The sequence below is a fragment of the Lissotriton vulgaris genome, chromosome 3_1, assembly GCF_964263255.1.
Source record: "Lissotriton vulgaris chromosome 3_1, aLisVul1.2, whole genome shotgun sequence".
NCBI lineage: Eukaryota > Metazoa > Chordata > Amphibia > Caudata > Salamandridae > Lissotriton > Lissotriton vulgaris.
Window position 1 is genome coordinate 104,031,683 of NC_141689.1, and position 18,151 is coordinate 104,049,833.

Consider the following 18,151-nt stretch of genomic DNA (forward strand, 5'->3'; position numbering starts at 1 on the left):
ACCCCAGCCATACCAACCCCGGAGGTGGGTCTGCGAACTAAGTTCATACCAGAAAGTCCTCGAGGACTGAACGGCCAAAGAAGCCGTCTCTCCGGACAGGACTATCCAAGCAGTAATGTTTCGTGAACGTGTGCAATAATGCCCATGTAGCTGCCTTGCAGATGTCACTGAGCGGGACTCCAGCTCCCAAAGCTGTAGATGCTGTCGGCGCCTTAGTGGAATGGGCATGCAGTCGTACTGCAGTCTACTATTTTTGCCAAGGAATAACAGATCTTAATGCAATGGACGACCTATTGAGAGATGGTCCATTTTTGCACGGCCAGCTTTTCAAGGCACCCACACGACCAAAGACTTAATCGTACACCCGGAATGGTTTTGTGCGATCCAGATAAAATGATAAAGCATGTGGAGTCTTTCCTCCTCCTTGGAAGGATGCAGGGGTGGGAAGAAGGTGGGCAGAGTGATGGCCTGTCCTATGTGGAAAGAGGCAACCACTTAGGATAGAAAAGAAGGGCTAGTACGAAGAACAACCTTGTACAGCTGCACAGCAAAGAAAGGAGGTTTAGAAGATAAAGCCTGAAGCTCACTCACATTGAGAGCTGAGGTAATGACTACCAGAAAAGCAGTATTTAAGTCAAGAGTTTGAGAGGACAATTATGAAGTGGCTCGAAAGGAGCACACATAAAGTAGGTTAAGATTAAATTCCGACTAGGGCATTACAAAATGAATGAGGAAAAAGGTGAGTATTGCCCTTAAGAAACTAATTTACAATAGGGGACTTGAAAGGAGAAGGCTGATCAGGAAGGTGAAGGAAGGCCGAAAGATCGCCTTTAAGAGTGCCCATAGCACAGCCCTGTTTGGCCCTGTAGAATAGCTACTAAACATAGCAAAATCAGGCTCCCCACTGGACATCATTCCGGCTAAGACTGCCTCACTGCTCTCCAAACAACTTGCTGCTCCTATTTGTTCAATCCTCAACTGCTCAATGAAAGAGGGTCATCTCCCCCATGAATGGAAGGCAGTGCAAATAATTCTGATCCGTAAACATCTTAAGGCCTCTAATGAGGATTTATACAATTACCTCCCTATTTCATTGCTATCTCTCCTGAGCAAGGTATTAGAAAAATATATAAATAAACTGTCAAACTTTGTCGAAGCTTCATGCTGCCTTGATACATCTCAGTCGGGCTTTCGACCCAGACACAGCATGGAGTCAACTTTGGCTGCGGTCACCAACAATATCAGAATGTCCCTGGTTAAAGGACAAGCAGTGCTTCTTGTGCTGCTTGATTTATCGCCCGCCTTCGATATGATCTCCCATCAGACTCTTTTCAGGAGACTCAGGGAAAATAGCCTCCAAGGGAATGCTTTACACTGGGTCGAACTTTGTCTGATAGAACTCAGACCATTAACCTAGGCCCTTCCAGCTCCAAGAACACATGACTGACTAAGGGAGTACCTCAGGGCTCCTGTCTTAGCCCTACCTTATTCAACATAAATGTTACTCCCTTAGCAGGGTTATTGAGGAATTTAGGATTTGTTCCAATATCCTAGGAGGATGATACTAAACTCTATTTTCCTTTGATAAACACAAATATAATGGGCATGACGGCCATCGCTGCCTGCATGAGCAATAATTTCCTCTAACTTAATGCGGGGAAAACGGAGATCATGTTGTTTGGAGATGCTTTGGTGAGGAGGTCCCCGGGAGGGTGGCCAGAGGAACTGGGGGTCAAAAATCTGGGTGTCCGCCTGGATCAGAAATTGACAATTAAGGAGCATGCCATATCTACGATCGGCTCATGCTTCATGTGCCAAGTCTTCTCCGAAAAGTATTCCCCTTCTTACCTGTAACCACTCGAAAAACTGTTATCCAGGCACGGGCGCTAAGCCGCCTAGACTACTGCAATGCTTTCCTGATTTCAGTTAATGAAGCATTCCAAAATAGATTGCAAGTAGCCACAAAATCGCAGCTCGTCTGGTCTCCAATGCTCCCCCCCCCGAAAAGCCCTCTCTCCCCTTTCTGCAGCAACTGCATTGGCTTCTGGTGCAGAAGCAGATCAGATTTAAGACCTGCTGTATGGTCCACAAATCTTTGAATGGGCCAAGGTCCTAGCTACCTAGCAGGCAAATTCACCAAGATCCCTTCGATCAGGGTACAAATATTTACTTCGGACCACATGCTATAAAGAAGCCCATCTAGGTGGTAAAGCTTTTTCCCCATCTGGCCCCTTCTTATTGGAACCGATCTATCTGCGACAATATCCATATCATTTACAGTTCAGAAGACTTCTAAAAACCTCACTGTTATTATTCGCTCCTTTTCGGTGGTGGCCTTTAGTAACTCTACAGCACGGAGATACCATTGGCGGGATGATTCAGGCGCTTTATAAATCAATAAATATCAAATATCAAAGAAAGTATGAAGAGGAGAACCTCAGAAAGAGGGAAAGAAAGGGGATCAACAGCCTTTGCTTTGCACCATGCCACAAATTTATTCCATCTACATAGGTGTATATTGTTTTAGTAGAGGGACGCCTGGCTGCCAAGATGACATTACAGACTTCAGGAGGGAGGTCGAAAGCTGTCAACTGTAGCCGCTCAATCTCTATGCAAGGAGGTGGAGGCTGGATAGGTTCGGGTGGAGGACCATCTTCTGCTGCTGCGACAGAAGATCCACCCATAGAGGCAGTCTAATCAGAGGATCGATGGCCATATTCAAGAGCTTGGGATACCAGACTCTTCGTGCCCAGTCCGGAGCCACAAGAATGACTTTGGCCTAGTCACGCTTGAATATTCTTCAGCACTTTGGCCAGAAGTGGAATAGGCAGAAAGGCACATAAAAGACCGCAAGTCCACTTGTGACGAAATAGTTGCCAAGTGAGCGGACAATGCGCGTTCTCTTTGGTGGCGAACAGATCTAACCAAGGCTCTCGCCACTGCTGAAAAAGACCCTGCACCACCTCTGAGTGAAATCGCCATTCGTGATCCATCATGCACTGGCAGCTGAGTTAGTCTGCCCTGGCGTTCAGGGAACATTCGAGGCGTTGAACCACCAGGGACATGTCGTGATGTGTCAGCCACATCCAAAGGCAAAGAGTCTCTAGACATAGTGTCCAAGAACCCACCCAACCTAGTTTGTTGCAGTTCCACATGGCAGTGGTGTTGTCCGTGAACACCTGCACTACTCTTTCTCTGACAGAAGGAAAGAATGCTTTCAGTGAAAGACGAATCACCCGGCGCTCCAGAAGGTTGATGTGGAGCCCGGACTCCGCCGGAGACTAGGCGCCTCTGATCTCTGCCTCTCCCATGTTGCCGCCCCACCCCAGGAGTGACACATCCATCACAAATCTGAACTCTGGTTGGGGAACGGAGGAGGATCTGTTGTTTATCCAATCCTGGTCCGTTAGCCACCACTGCAATTGGTGTGCAGTGCCCTCAGAGAGCAGGACGCAATCAGAAAGATTCCCCTGATGCTGCGTCTACTAGAACTTCAGGTCCCACTGCAGAGCCTGCATATGCCACCTGACATGATCCACCAGCAGGATGCAGGAGGCCATGAGGCCCAGCAGCCTCTGGGTCATGCTCACCAAAATCCGGGATAGAGACTGAAACATTGGTATCATAGCCCAAATATGCCGGACTCGCTGCTCTGGAGGATAGGCCGGACTCTACGCTGTGTCCAGAACTGCTCTGATGAAAAGTAGCTCTTGGGACTGAATCAGGTGCGTCTTCGGCACGTTGACTGTGAACCCCGGCGAATGCAGAATGTCTGCCATAGTCTGTAGGTGGGAGACGATAGCCTGGGGCGAGCCCACATTCAACAGCCAGTCATCGAGATAGTGAAAGACTGGAGCCCCTGATCTGCGCAGATTAGCTGCGACCACCACCATCACTTTCCTGAACACCAGAGGGGCACTGGTATGGCAAAAGGGGAGCACGGTAAACTGAAAATGCTCATGGCCTACTGTGAACCGAAGGTAGCGCCGGTGGGCAGGCAAGACAGGGATGTGAAAATAAGCTCCTGCAAGTCCAATGCTACTATCCAGTCACAAGGGTCGAGGGCAGACAGGACCTGAGCCAATGTGAGTATTTTGAACTTCTTCCGGGGGAAGCGGTGGACGTCCCTGAAATCCAAGATAGGACGCAGGCCTCTGTCCTTCTTGGGTACCAGGAAGTAGTGGGAATAACAACCATGATCCACTTCTGGCACAGGGACTCGCTCGATAGCACCCTTGGACAAGAGCGACATAACTTCCTAACGGAGAAGGGTCAAGTGATCCTCCGACATGCAATGGAGTGTTGGTGGCATGGAGGGAGGGGTAGTTTCAAAGTCGGGGAGGAACTAGCTCCCTTGGACTAGCTACAAAACCCACCTGTCCGACGTGATGTGCCAGTGTAGGGAGGTGATGGCAGATTCTGCGGCCCGCTGGCAACTGGTGGCCCTGAAAAGTCAGACTAGGAAGATTTAGATGCACCTTCGGGAGGAAGGAGGGGGCAGAGGGCATTGGTGTACTGACCCGCTCTCTGGCCCCTGGACCCACAATGCTGGGTCCCACGTCGCCGGCAGCGCAGAGGCATCGCTTCCAAGCTGGCAATGCACCAGTGCGTGGACGATTGCAGTACTACCCGCTGGGGCAATCTTTTTGCTCTCCTTATTCCGTGCTGGACAGTCTCCTCAGGCATTTGCATGCTTTGTTAACCACTTCTGGTTCAGGAGAACGTGCCCCGGGATGTAATAAGCGTCATTAGATGAGGGTTTGTACTTTGAAGGGTACTTGCGTATCATTTTTTTGTGGAGTATTTCTGTGATATTATAAGTCAATGACTGACAGCAGTGAAATAAGTCGGGAGCTGTAGTATGAAAGCGAAAAAAATATGTTTTTGGACATCAAACCAGAGGTGATTAGATAAGCCAAATGAGGATATTATGTTTTGGTGAAAAAAAGCAGAGGGTCCTAATCGAGACTTAGCCCTAACTCTTCATTTGGGCATGATCTCAGACTGGTGTGCCTTAGGAGGTCTATCTTAGGCCAATCTACTACATAAAAAAAATAGAAGAAAAGATCAATATACCACGTGGTTTAGCAGTGAACTAAAGAACGGTTTTGTGAAGTGCATTTTCCGTTATTTTGCTAATAATTACAGTGCACGAGCACTGGCAATCTTCTAACCGTGCACATCACATAAAAACACACGAAAATAAGCTGCTGAGCAGATTCAGTGTATTAGAACGTATAATCCATTTGACTTCAGCCAACTGACTCATGGGGGTTGTATTGAACAGTGCCAAGAGGAGTATAACTAAAACCCATAAATAGAATGAACAATTGTTACTTACCTGTAAACAGGTGGTTCTCCAGTATTGGTGTCTTTCATAGATGCTTGAATATTCCCCGTCGTCGAAGTGGGAGTCCCACTGTAAATAAAATAGCAATAACATACCAATAACATATGTATGTAAATACATAACACATGAAATAGTAGTAGTAAAAACATAATAAAGGCTCAAAACCAATTCCTACATAGGAATACATGAGAGAGAAAAAATACTTGTAACATATTCCTGTCATTATGTTAGTCCACACTACAGCCAATCAGGCGCCAGCACTCTTCTAGAACCTTCTCCTCAGAGCTCAGACCCTCAGATTTTGGTAGCACAAGAGTGACAAAAGAGTAAATGAGGAGAAGCGAGCCTCTTAGGGGAGGAGAGTGGGTCGCATGTGAATCTATGAAAGACACCAATTCCGGAGAACCACCTGTTTACAGGTAAGTAACAATTGTTCTTCTCCAGTATTAGGGTCTCTTTCATAGATTCACATGCTTGAATAGAATAGAGAGCAGTAACATCCTAAGAGGTCCGATTGCTATGCAACAGCATGGAGAAAACCAAGAGAGTGATAATACAGTAATGTAAATACTGATAGCAATCACAAAAACCATGGCGGAGGAGGGAAGACAGAGGCTCACATTAGTTAAAAAAGATGACGAAGGACCGTGTGTCCCACTGCTGTATCCGCCGCGTTGATGGCATCCAAGCTGTAGTGCTTCGTGAACGTTTGCAGGTTGGACCACGTGGCTGCTAGGCAGATCTGAGGAAGCGGCACACCAGCAAACAGGGCAATAGATGATGACATCGCCCTGGTGGAATGAGCCCTCACTGTAGATCGTAGAGGCTTGCCGGCCTGCTGATTGCAGAAGACAATGGCTGAAGAAATCCAACATGCAATAGTTGGCTTGGTAACAGGGCGCCCTTTACGCATACGTCCGTAGGCAATGAACAGTTGATCGGACCTGCGAAAAGGGGCAGTCCTGCTGATGTAAAATTTAAGGCATCGTTTGATGTCCAAAGAGTGCAATCGTTGCTCTGCCGGAGATTGAGGATCGGCAAAGAAAGTCTTTAAGAAAACAGGCTAGTTTAGATGGAAATCCGTAGGCACCTTCGGCAGGAAAGTTGGGTTGGTGCGAAGCACCACACAGTCAGGTTTGAATTGAAGAAAAGGAGGTTTAACGGTGAAAGCGTAAAGATCACTCACGCGACGAGATGTCAGAGCAACAAGAAGGGCTACCTTCCAGGTCAGAAAAGTCCGCCCTATGGATAGACTCGAATGGCGCCTTCATTAGTTGGGCTAAGACGACATTGAGATGCCAAGTGGGAGGAGGACGTCGAAGAGGAGGGAACTTCCGGAACAGTCCTTTGAAAAACTGACAAATAACCCTGGAAGAGCAGAGAGAGGAGGACCCATCCTACCGGAAACGAGAGATTGACGGCAAGAAAACTCTCAAAGTAGCATGGGAAAGCCCGGATTGAGCCAGGTCCAGAAAGAACGGAAGTAGCTGCTCCGGAGTGGAATGGATAGGATGGATATTCGTAGCCACACACCAATGGCAGAACCTCTTCCATTTGAGCTTGTACGCCTTAATGGTAGATGGAGCTCTGGCCTGAGCGAGAAGGTCTCTGCATTCCGGCTAGATATTTAAATGCGCTAATTCAAGGTGCTCAGGTTCCAGGCCGACAATTGTAGAGAGGAGGGGTTCGGATGGCAAATTTGACCATTGTCCATCGTGAGGAGGTCCGGTCGAGGATGAAGGAGGATGGGCTCGCACTGGGACAGAAGGAGCAGCTCCGAGAACCATGCCTGACGGGGCCATCTGGGGGCGATCAGGAGAATGTGGCAGGGCTGCCTACTCATCTTCCACATCACACGAGGTACCAACGGGATCGGAGGAAAAGCGTAGGCGAATAGATCGCACCAATTCATCAAAAGGGCATTCCCGCACGACCCGTGGTGGGGATGCCAACTTGCATAAGAGGGGCATTTCCGGTTCTCCGGTGTTGCAAAGAGATCCAGAGACGTACGACCCCATCGTTGAAAAACTAGGTAGAGAGTCGGTTGATGCAACTCCCACTCGTGGGTCGATGACGTGGACCTGCTGAGGGAATCTGCTAGGATGTTGGACGCCCAGCAGAAGAACAGCCCAATCCCAGATCGACTGAGCCAGCCGAGACAAGAGTGGAGACCTGGTTCCGTCCTGCTTGTTGACATAGTGCATACTGGTGGTATTGTCCGTCTGAATAAGCTCCGATTCCCCTTGAATCACAGGAAGGAACGACTTGAGTGCCAGAAAAATTGCCATCAGCTCCAGCCTCTTGATGTGCCAGGAACGATGAAGCAGAGACCGTTTGACTTTGATGGAAAGGCCTTGAAGGTGAGCACCCCAGCCTTCTAATGAGGCGTCTGTTGTGAGCGTGAGTTCTGGAGTGGTGGAGAGGAAAGAAGTTCCTGTCGCAAGGTTGGACGGTTGCGCCCACCATTGGAGAGCTGATGTCATGCGAGCGGTGACACTCAAGAGGTCGTTGAAAGAACCGGAGACCTGACGCCACTGTACATCCAATTCCTTCTGAATGGGGAGAGTCCGAAGTCTGCAATTTGGGATCAGTGCAATACAAGACGATGCCATCCCCAGAAATGACTTCAAGATCCGGACAGAAACGGATAGTCTTTCCCGAAACAGAGACACCAAGCGAAAGATCTTTTCTTGACGCTCTTGGGACACGAATGCCTTAGAAAGCACTGTGTCCAATGTTGCTCACAGAAAATTCCTGCTTTGAGCCGGATCGACCTGAGACTTGTCGATATTGATGGTTAGGCCGAGAGATCGAAACACGTCCTGACAAAGACTGGTGTGTTGAAACAGCTGTTTGAGAGACTGACTTGAGGAGGCAGTCGTCCAGATATGGAAAGATTTGGATGCCTCGGAGACGCAGGTAAGCCACTACCGGAGCCAATAATTGTGTGAAGACACGGGGGGAGGATCGGGGGCCGAAAGGCAACACCTTGAACTGGAAGTCTCTCCGTCCCACCTGGAAGCGTAAGTACTTCCAATGCTTTTGAAGAATTGGAAGATAGAAGTAGGCATCCTGTAGGTCAATGGTGGTCATGAAGTCGCCCATGGAGAGAAGACGCAGGATCTCTAGCAGTTTAAGCATGCGGAAGCATTGGCTCTTGAGGTACCTGTTGAGCGCTCGCAAATCCAGAATCGGTTGCCAATCTCCTGTCTTCTTGAGTATTAGGAAAAAACAGGAATAGAAACCCTTTCCTCTGAGACTTGGGAACCACTTCGACTGCATCTTTCTGAATTAGAAGACAAACTTGATGGAAAAGCTCCTTGAGGTGGGGAGGAGGCGGGCAAGACGGTTGAGTAGGAGGAGGAATCTTGATGAACTCTAGAGCATGGCCCTTTTTTACAATGTCCAGAACCCAGCGGTCCGAGGTGATGGAGGAACACTGAGAAAAGAACAGAGATTCGACCTCCAATGCTGGGGGGGGGGGATGCACAAGTCATTGACGTTTGGGAGTGGATCCTCTATATGAGGATTTTCCCCTGTAGGATTTTGACGACTGCTGTCGGGAGGACTATTGTTGGTTGGAAGTGTAACGTTTGTTATCTTGATGGTAGGAGCGGTATTGACAGTTTCCTCCACGAAAAGTCAAGGAGGTGCTGCGTCTGGAGCACCCCGAAATGGCCGCTTTCGAAACTATAAAGTCCCCAATGAGCGAGCAGTGTCAGTGTCCTTTTTAATGGCCTGCAAAGCTTAGTCTATACGTGCTCCAAAAAGCGACTCACCGTCGTATGGCATATCCAGGATCGTGGATTGAACTTCTTGGCGGAAAGAGGTGGACCGTAACCAGCCCTGCCTTCGTACGACCGCTGCACCAGCAAGCTGACGACAGCCAGTAAATGCAATGTCAACTGCACAATCAATGATTTCCTCTGATGTCCTTTCTCCGTCCTGCAGGATTTGCAAAGCTTCAGCCTTGGAAGCGTCAGGGATGAGGTTCACCAGGGAAGACAAGTCCGACCACATCTGGCGGTCGTAGCGGCCTAAGTTGGCTAAAGCATTAGCCGCCCTCACCGTAGTGGATGCCATAGTGGAGAACTTGCGTCCAATAGCGTCCAGGCGCCGACCCTCTCTATCTGGAGGAGCTGAAATCGGCGATGCCGGATTACAGGAACGACGTTGTGCCGCTTGAGTGACCACTGAGTCGGGCTTTGGATGTGTGACACAGCACGCTGGAGATCCTATCTGCGCCTTGTATTTCTTTTCAAGGCGAGGCAGCTGAGCCGGCAGTGAATTAGGAGTTTGCATGAGCTTCACCCCATCAGCCCACATAAAGTCTACGATGGGTATAGTGTGGACTTGTTTGAATGGCTGATTTTTAAAATCATAAAGGAAACAGTCCTCCGCCCTCTGGACTCTAGGCAATTTGAAACATTGGGTCCCTCTATCCATCAGCTGATGGAAACTCGCAATGTCCACCGGAGGCGAATCCCCAGGCCCTACCGGGGGAGGGGTAGGAGTCTGAATTTGGTAGTCGTCCCACTCAGCCATGTGGGCGGCCGCATCATCATCATCGACTTCACCATCTTCCCGTTCGGGAGTGACGTCATCATCATCAAAGGGGTACACAGTAGTGTGGATCTTCACTGACGTCTGGACCTGTGGTGAAGGTGTTGGTGGCAAAGGTGGCGGAACAGGGACAGGAGCCGCCGCAGTCGCAGGCACATGAGGCATCCCTGCGGAGAAGGCGGGAAACGCCGGTTGTAGTCATCCAACATATGTTGGAGATTTGAGATGAGCGCCAATGGCAATGTCGCAGTAGGAACTTGTATAGAGCGTTCTTCTGCCTGAGAGTACTGGTTATCGCTATCATCATCATCACCATAATCCTGGCACTTAATCAAATCTGACGGACTGCGTGCCACTCTTAAAGAATCACCCACATCATTATCAGATTCAGAATCCGGCTCAGAGCCCGTGGCGAACATGGGCGAGGGAGGCTGTGGATCTGGAAGAGATAGTTACTCAACTGTCCGCTGACGACGATGGTGCAAGGGATCGACAGTAGAAGAACCAGACCCAGTGGAAGACAAAGCCACCAAAGGTATTGTGGCAAACAATGCAGGAACCACCGCCGACTGTTGTCGACTGCGCCGACGCTGGCAGGGGCGTCGACGAAGTCATTGTAGAGGAATCCGCCGTCGACGGAGCAGCCGTCGACAGAACCATCGTAGACGTCGGATGATTAAGCCAACGTCGACGGAGCAGATTTTGACGGAACCCTAGTCGACGGGACCGAACCATCGTCGACGAAGAAGACTTCTTGTGAGCTTTCGTCGACGATGACTTTGCTGACGATGAAGCAGATTTCTTCATCGACGACGAGGCAATAGGTATCGTCGATGAGACAGTCTTGAAGCTGAGTGATACCTTAGTCGACATGGACGACGTAGACGATGATCCGGAGGCTGATGTTCTCGTCACTATCGCCGTCGACGATCCGGAGACGGCTGATCTCGTCGTCGGGACGATAGTCGACTCTCCCGTCGACGATGAAACAGGTTTCGGAGCAGAAACATGATGGGAGGCAGTAGAAGACGCCAGAGAGCCAGGTCTCGTGGGTGTAGCGGTAGGAGGAGGTGGTGAAGACACTGCAGGAGCCACAGACATGGAAAGTTTTTTCCTGTTTAGAAACGGTGAAGGCATATCCTGCACACTACTACGCTTGGAGGCTGCATGAGAAGGTCCAGACTGCAAACTTTCTGCATCTGACCAAGCCGAATCCTTGTCCTTAAGAAGTTGGAGCCAAATGAGGAGACAGCCTTCTCTGTCCTTAAGGGTTTTAGTAGAGAAAGTCCTGCAAAACTTACAGCTACCAACTTCATGGTCGGGATAAGGCAATAAATGCACTTCTTGTGGGGGTCCTCAGAGTAAAGACGCAGTTTCCCACAAGAAGAGCAAGGTTTCAATAAAGACTTCTTACTTGACATGTTGAGAAGACTGGAAAACTTGAAGAAATAGAGAAAACGGAGCAGAGCTCAGGGAGACTCCCTTCACACGACGTGCTGTAGAAAATCTGAGGGTCTGAGCTCTGAGGAGAAGGTTCTGGAAAGGTGCTGGCGCCTGATTGGCTGTAGTTTGGACTAACATAATGACAGGAATATGTTACAAGTGTTTTTTCTCTCTATCATGTATTCCTATGTAGGAATTGGTTTTGAGCCTTTATTATGTATTTACTACTACTATTTCATGTGTTATGTATTTCCATAAATATGTTATTGGTACGTTATTGCTATTTTATTTACTGTGGGACTCCCACTTCGACGACGGGGAATATTCAAGCATGTGAATCTATGAAAGACACCCTAATACTGGAGAACTACTGTACCTTCAACACCTACATCTAAAGTATATGGGCTACACAGCTCAATGCCTCCAATACTATGCTGCAAGTTAACACATAAGGCTATTCTCAGGCATATATATGGCTTCCAATAACATCTTTAAAATGAATGACTGTAGCCAGATTATGGACAACTTAGTCGTGAAATAAAGTACTAAGATACAGCAACATATCGATGTTTGACATTTTAGTGGTAATTGTTCCAGCACCTCTCTGCATGAAATAACTAACTGTCCTAACAGCAGATTGTGAGTCCACTGCTTCTCACCTGTGTTGGCCTTCCTTTTTGGGACTTCCACACCCCATGCATCTGCAATGTGGGCCAGCAGAAGCTGAGTGATCTTGCGATGGACAATCTGGTTCCAGTGAACCCCATCTTTTAGGCGGTTCTGGCTATCGAACCGGAAGTGGTAGTGCAGATCAAGCACATCAAACTTGTGAGAGGCCGCCAATGTCGCGCTGTAGAAATTACCTTCAATGATATCTCTGCGGAGTGTTTTATCCAAGTGCTGCAGCTGAGACATGGCAACAAAGGAGAATTCAGCAAAAATGTTTAAAAGTATAGGACATAATTTCTTTTTATTTTGCTTACTTTTATTTAGGCTAGGCAATATTCAAATAAATGGTTTAGCAGAAAGTGCAACACATTACCTTAATGCTACCTTAGCAGTAAATAAGTACCGACAAACTAGATTTACCAGAAACTTAATTGAAACTAGGCAAGAAAATGCTAGATCTAACTACCAAATCCAATATCATTCCTCCTCCAGGTGACCTTACCTATCTGGCTTAGTATACCTACATTGATTTACACAACACCACAAACCACTTCAAACATTTAATATTCTGAGATCCTGCGCTCAACCACAAATCAAGATAACCGCTTGAATTTAGTTTCGGCATACTCACCAATTGCTGATAAATACATACACTTAAATGGTGTCAGATCTGACCAATTTGCCAAGTCTGCTTGTTTTATTGCACCAGAATGATTGTAAACTGTTACAGAATATGTTTGGATACATTGACCAACAGACAACCCAAAAAGGATGTCATATAAAGACAGTACAGAGGTATAGATGTGTACACAGACACCATGAAGTCAAGCACACGCACATAGTGATGGCAGTTTGGATGTACTCCTAGATAAATAAATGATTGCAATGGGTGCATATAATACAATAGTTTATGGGTGGGTAAACAGATCGATGTAAATGTATAGATGGTTGGATGCATGTGTGTATGGGGGAGTGGACTGATGAATACCTGGGGCAGAGGAGGATTGCACTGGTGACGTTGGTAGATCTGGAAAAAAGGCACAAGTGGATGGCATTACAGGTGAACTGATTTCGAGGTATGGGGGATGATCGATGCAAGGCTAAACAGAAAAGTGCCCCCACTGCCCCCAAGGTTTAGCCGAAGAGCGCAAATTAGAAAGATGCCATAACAAGGAGGAAAAGAGGATCATCCACATCACTCAAGGCAGCGGAAGGACAAACTGGAGAATTCATGTGCTGTGTGAAGGAGCAAAAGCCAGACAGATGATGGACGAAATGCAGAGCACATCAAACACCCCCGTCAAAAAGATCTGTGTTAAATCCATCATTATTTTGCTCACCATGCCACCCTATAGACCCAGCCATATGCAAATCAGTCTTGACGCTGTGCCTCATGAGAACAGTCCAGCCCGAGCTGCCAAGCCAGGTCCTCCCTGACCGGAAACCGGTCCTAGGATGCTGGTTTCCAGTCCCAGAGGACCTGGCCTGGGAGTTCGGGTCGGACGGTTCCAATTGGGCGAAGGGTCAAGACTGATTTGCATATGGTTGGGTTTAAACTGGCATGGCACGGGAAACAAAACGATGGATTCTGTCCAGATCTCTGCACTGGGGTGAATGAATGTATGGCATTTTTTGCATTCGGTCCATCAATTGTTCTTTTTGCGTGTGAAGGAGAACACAAGTGTTACAAAGGGACAAACAAGAAGTCCTCACTTACAGCACCATTGTCACGCGTTCAATGTGATGGAGAAGATCAGGTTATATTTACATATGCCATGCATCGGCGTGAAGCATATCAGCGTGAGAGGGCAATGAACACTGGGAGGGTGCAAGAGGCTTATAAAAAGAGCGTGGACACAGCGGCCATGTGCTGCAGCAGCTACAGTCACGCCAAGGGATTACTTTATGCCCCATCACCAAAGCAATGCTGTAAAGTCAGTGCACAATTGAAGAAAAACAAGCAAGCCAGAGGACTAACCCCAAAAACTCAACGCAACGATCTTTGCTTGACTAAAAAGTGAACAACAAAATGTCTGAGTTCATCTCAGCCATTGGTAAAGGGTGTGTGACACATCACAGCCCGCCATTGTACTCACGGCTACTGCATATATTTACCAAAATGACATGAAAATCAGTCTTGGCCTTTTCCAACAGGATCAGCCCGGCCCGAACTGGTAGGTCACATCCCCTTTAAAGGGGAAGACAAACAAGCCGTCCGCTCTGTTGGGTGCCACATGGAGCAGCAGTTTGAGTCCAATTGCACTGCAGGACACAACACAAGTCCCTGCATTATATCAGTGACTATTCTTATGCATCTGGTTGCTCTCCCTGCTTGGAGTATACTAGTTCGGAACGCTTCATAAAGCAGGGATAAGTGCAACTTGAAATAAACAGTTATATTTCTGTTACAGCATCTGTGATGTTATCCAACAGGGATAGAATACATAAATTACATTTATCTGCATCAGTCTTAAACTTGAGACCTTCCTCCAGGCATCCATGTCTTGGAGCCTGGAGATCTCGAGTGAGGTCCCCACCAATGACGGAACTAGTACAATGAGTTTGAAACAAATTCTCCAAAACCGGAGAGAGGCATTCCTCACCAGGAGAGTTTAGGTGAGGGAGGTTTCTATCGCACAAGATGACAATTTGAAATTCTGTGTCAATAGTAATTAGAGATCAGCCCTGGATTGAACCTCCCATGCAATTTTTAATTGGTTTTACAATAAACACTGTGAAAACGTCCTAGAGGCCCCCAAAAGGCTACATGTCAACTGAGAGCATAGGTCCAATAATCGATCTCCATTATGACAACATGGTTGATTACACACCTCGTCAGCCATGAAAACAAATTTGGAATGTTGATAGAAATTTTAGGTACATAGAAAACTTGTCCGCGGCACAAACATTCTAACCATCAAACTGTGCATTGACTCATACAGAGGCTGCATATTAAAACTGTGAACCAAAATGCTCCATGTGGGTTGCATGAAGGGACATACTGTACCTCGGGTATAAGGAAGCCTCCGGTAATCTTGTGGGCAAGAGGCATTGCCATATTCCAAACCATAAGGCACTCCGGAAGAACCACCTCATCCATGCGGGTAAACATCTTTTCCAAATTTACTTTGTAGTCCTCCATAGACCGGAGGCCATACCTGAAAGAAGAGAACAAGAAAAGTTTTAAATTGTCAACTCAAAATAACTACTTTCTAAGCCGAATCATAGGAAGCAGAGACAAAAAGCTACAGAGATGTATTTACAGCATTACAATCTACAACAAATACTTTTTTTGGTACTTTTGTGTTGTTCAAAAATAGTTATGGTTTTGCATAAGAAATAATATTCAAAACAATTATTATGTAAGGATCTAGCATGGACTACCAGACCATGCCTCTCAAGCTCAGGCTCATCATGTAGCACCCAGAAAATCATCGCAACCCTTACTTATGTAGCAGCTCATAAGACTGAACACATGTAAGGTTAACTGTTCTATTGCATTTCCGTTTACTCAAGTTTTCATTATTTATACCAGGTATATTTCCTGACACGACTAAGAATAATCTAGCTGCTGGACTGAAAACTGATGCACACTATTCTCACTGCACTGTATGTGGCTGTACTATATCCATATATTGCATGTTACTCCCACAGCACAAACACTATCCTCAATGCACAGTAAAGGGGCCTAATGTTGAAGGTCATGGCAAGAACCCTTATTAATACGAAAATGGAGAATCTTTTTCCGCAACTGCCTCTCTGAAAGAACCATTCTGGCGAAGTGGTGGACATTTTAAGCATTATACATAGTTCATCAAAACCGGTCCATGCAAATGCTAGCCATGAGTTATTGAGGTGTACATATTAGTGAATCATGACTGGACAACATTAGAACAGCATATGGGGGCAAGGTGGGATACGCGTACAAAACAATTGTGAAGGAGATAGTTGTGAGAAGTTGGCCTGATATATGATGCTCACTAGTTCTAGTGATCACCTTGTATCAGTCCAAACAACCCTTATGGTGATTGGTTGTAAAGTCAACCTTCTAGACCAGCTATCCTAATGGTAGCATGGACAAAGCAGTCTTAGGGTAAACTCTTTTGGCATGTGAAGCCAGCTGTTTTACCACATATAACCCCTTGAATACCAAGTGAAAGGACACCACACAGGTTGTTATGAAAATAAACACAATATTTATTAACTAACATACACCTCTGAACTCTTTATGAGATCAGAGGGCTAAGCACATGACAATCTCTTAGGAAAAATACGTTTAAGTTGCACAAATTACAATGGTGCCCTAGGGGCACGACAAACCATATACTAAGTAAGTGGAATGTGAAAGTCGATAAAAGGAATGGAGCTGTCCAGAGGTTGTAGGATGGCTGGGACCACGCTATACAAACTCTAAGTAGGTAATAGGAGGCCCACGGAACGCGTGTGCAGAGTGTGAACTCACACGCGAGATGCGTAACAGTGTCTATGGACAGTACAGTTCAAGAAAAAGGTGAGTACGGACAATCCTGACTAGGTAGAACTAAAAAGACTGGAACTGGACACTAGAAGAGTCAAGCTACCCTTGAGCACCAAAATGCTTGTGTTACCTCACCCACAGGCTGCGGATGCATAGGTGCCAAGTCGTGTCGGGTTCCGGCGTTGAAGTCTATGGAGCCTGGAAGAAAAGATGCTGCAGGCGATCAGGAGGAAGATGTCCGGTGTGATCCAAGGGTGGATAAGTGAAGAGAAGAACCTGAAAGCAGAGGGGACAATGTTCAAAGTCACTAGCCAGTGACTGAAGTGGAACCAGATGTCATCGTCGCGATCAGGTGAGGGTGGACGCTTGTCTCTGCAGCCACGTAGACCAGGTGGTGCCTTCGACGACCAGGATGGAGGCACGAGCTGTCCCACGCAGGCTCTTTCTGTCGGCGGTGTCGGCTTCCGAGTCAACAGGCCTTGGCAAAGGCAACCCACGCGGTGAGTGGAAACGGTGTCTGGAGTGGACCAGGAGGGTCCAGGGTGCTCCTCTTTTGGAAGGGAGCAAGGGCCAGTCTGGAGCAACCAGACCAGCAGTGAAGATTTCAAGGTTCGTCATCTAGGAGGTCACTAGCCAGCCGGCAAGTGACCAGACAACGCGCCGAGCAGCAAACAGGCAGAAGGGCCCCACGCAGATCTCGTGGATGCTGGAAGGCTGGTCTTCGGTGCAGGAGCTGCTCGGGGCTTCTCAATCCCCAAAGCACTTGGACGAGGTACCTCAGAAGTCGTGCTGGAGCGAAGTGCTGCTTCTTTCAAGATGGCCGGTCCCACGTGTCTCGTCGCACCCACAGATCTCAGCTGTGCTGCAGATTTAGGTAGAGGTCGGAGAGGTCTGGGAATCCGGGTCTCGTCAGGCTCTGAAGTCTGGATCCTCGAGGGAAGACGACAAAGGGAAGCCGCTGGACGCTGATGGTGCCTGCTTGTGCAGGGTGGACACTCCTTGCCCACAAGGGAGATTTCTTCAGTCTTCTGTGGAGCAGAACGTCGAAGTCCAGAGTTTCTTCTTGTAAAGTTGTTCAGGATAATCTAACTCTGAATGGGACCAGCTCCTACCTTTATCCTGCTAAAGAGGGCTGTACTACGACTAGGTCCCACCTCTGGGTGGGACCTGGAAGGGGGGTGGTTACACCCCCTATCCTTTGTCCGGTCTTGCGCCAGAGCTGGGGCTGGAGTGCCCCAAGAACAGTTTTAGACCGGTGTATGCACAGGGACACCTTGTGTGCCCCAGGCATGTCTCATTCCTTTCAGCCCTGTCCTACCTAATACACAAAATCCTGTCTGGGGTGGTGCTAGCACCTCCCAAGGCAGGAAACCCTTTGTCCAAGCCTCCCTCGCTGGAAGGACTCAAAGCAGCAGGAGGTCAGACTTGTGTCTGTGGTGGCAGCATCCATTTTGTGATGCAGAGGCTCGAGTTAAATTTAACCGGGGTTCACAGTTACATACATGTTGTGTCCCTCTAGAAGGGTGGAATGCTACCCCCGTCGCCAGAATTGGTGAGGGGGTAGTATTCCAATTCGTATGACACCTTACTCGACATGTTTTGATAATGCTATACCAAAGTTAGCAATAACCGGGAGGATTATAATGCAC

At 47.7% G+C, this 18,151-nt stretch overlaps 1 protein-coding gene across 1 annotated transcript in view; it reads right to left on the minus strand.

Moving 5' to 3' along the window:
- LOC147726038 (PC-esterase domain-containing protein 1A-like) overlaps window positions 1-18,151 on the minus strand; it is a 207,012-nt gene that overhangs the window by 106,944 nt on the left and 81,917 nt on the right. The window contains exons 4-5 of the mRNA XM_086960152.1: window positions 15,033-15,183; window positions 12,016-12,262 (exon numbers count right to left, since the gene is read on the minus strand). Coding sequence (XP_086816278.1) covers window positions 12,016-12,262; window positions 15,033-15,183 — 398 coding nt within the window. The remainder of the gene's footprint in view (window positions 1-12,015; window positions 12,263-15,032; window positions 15,184-18,151) is intronic.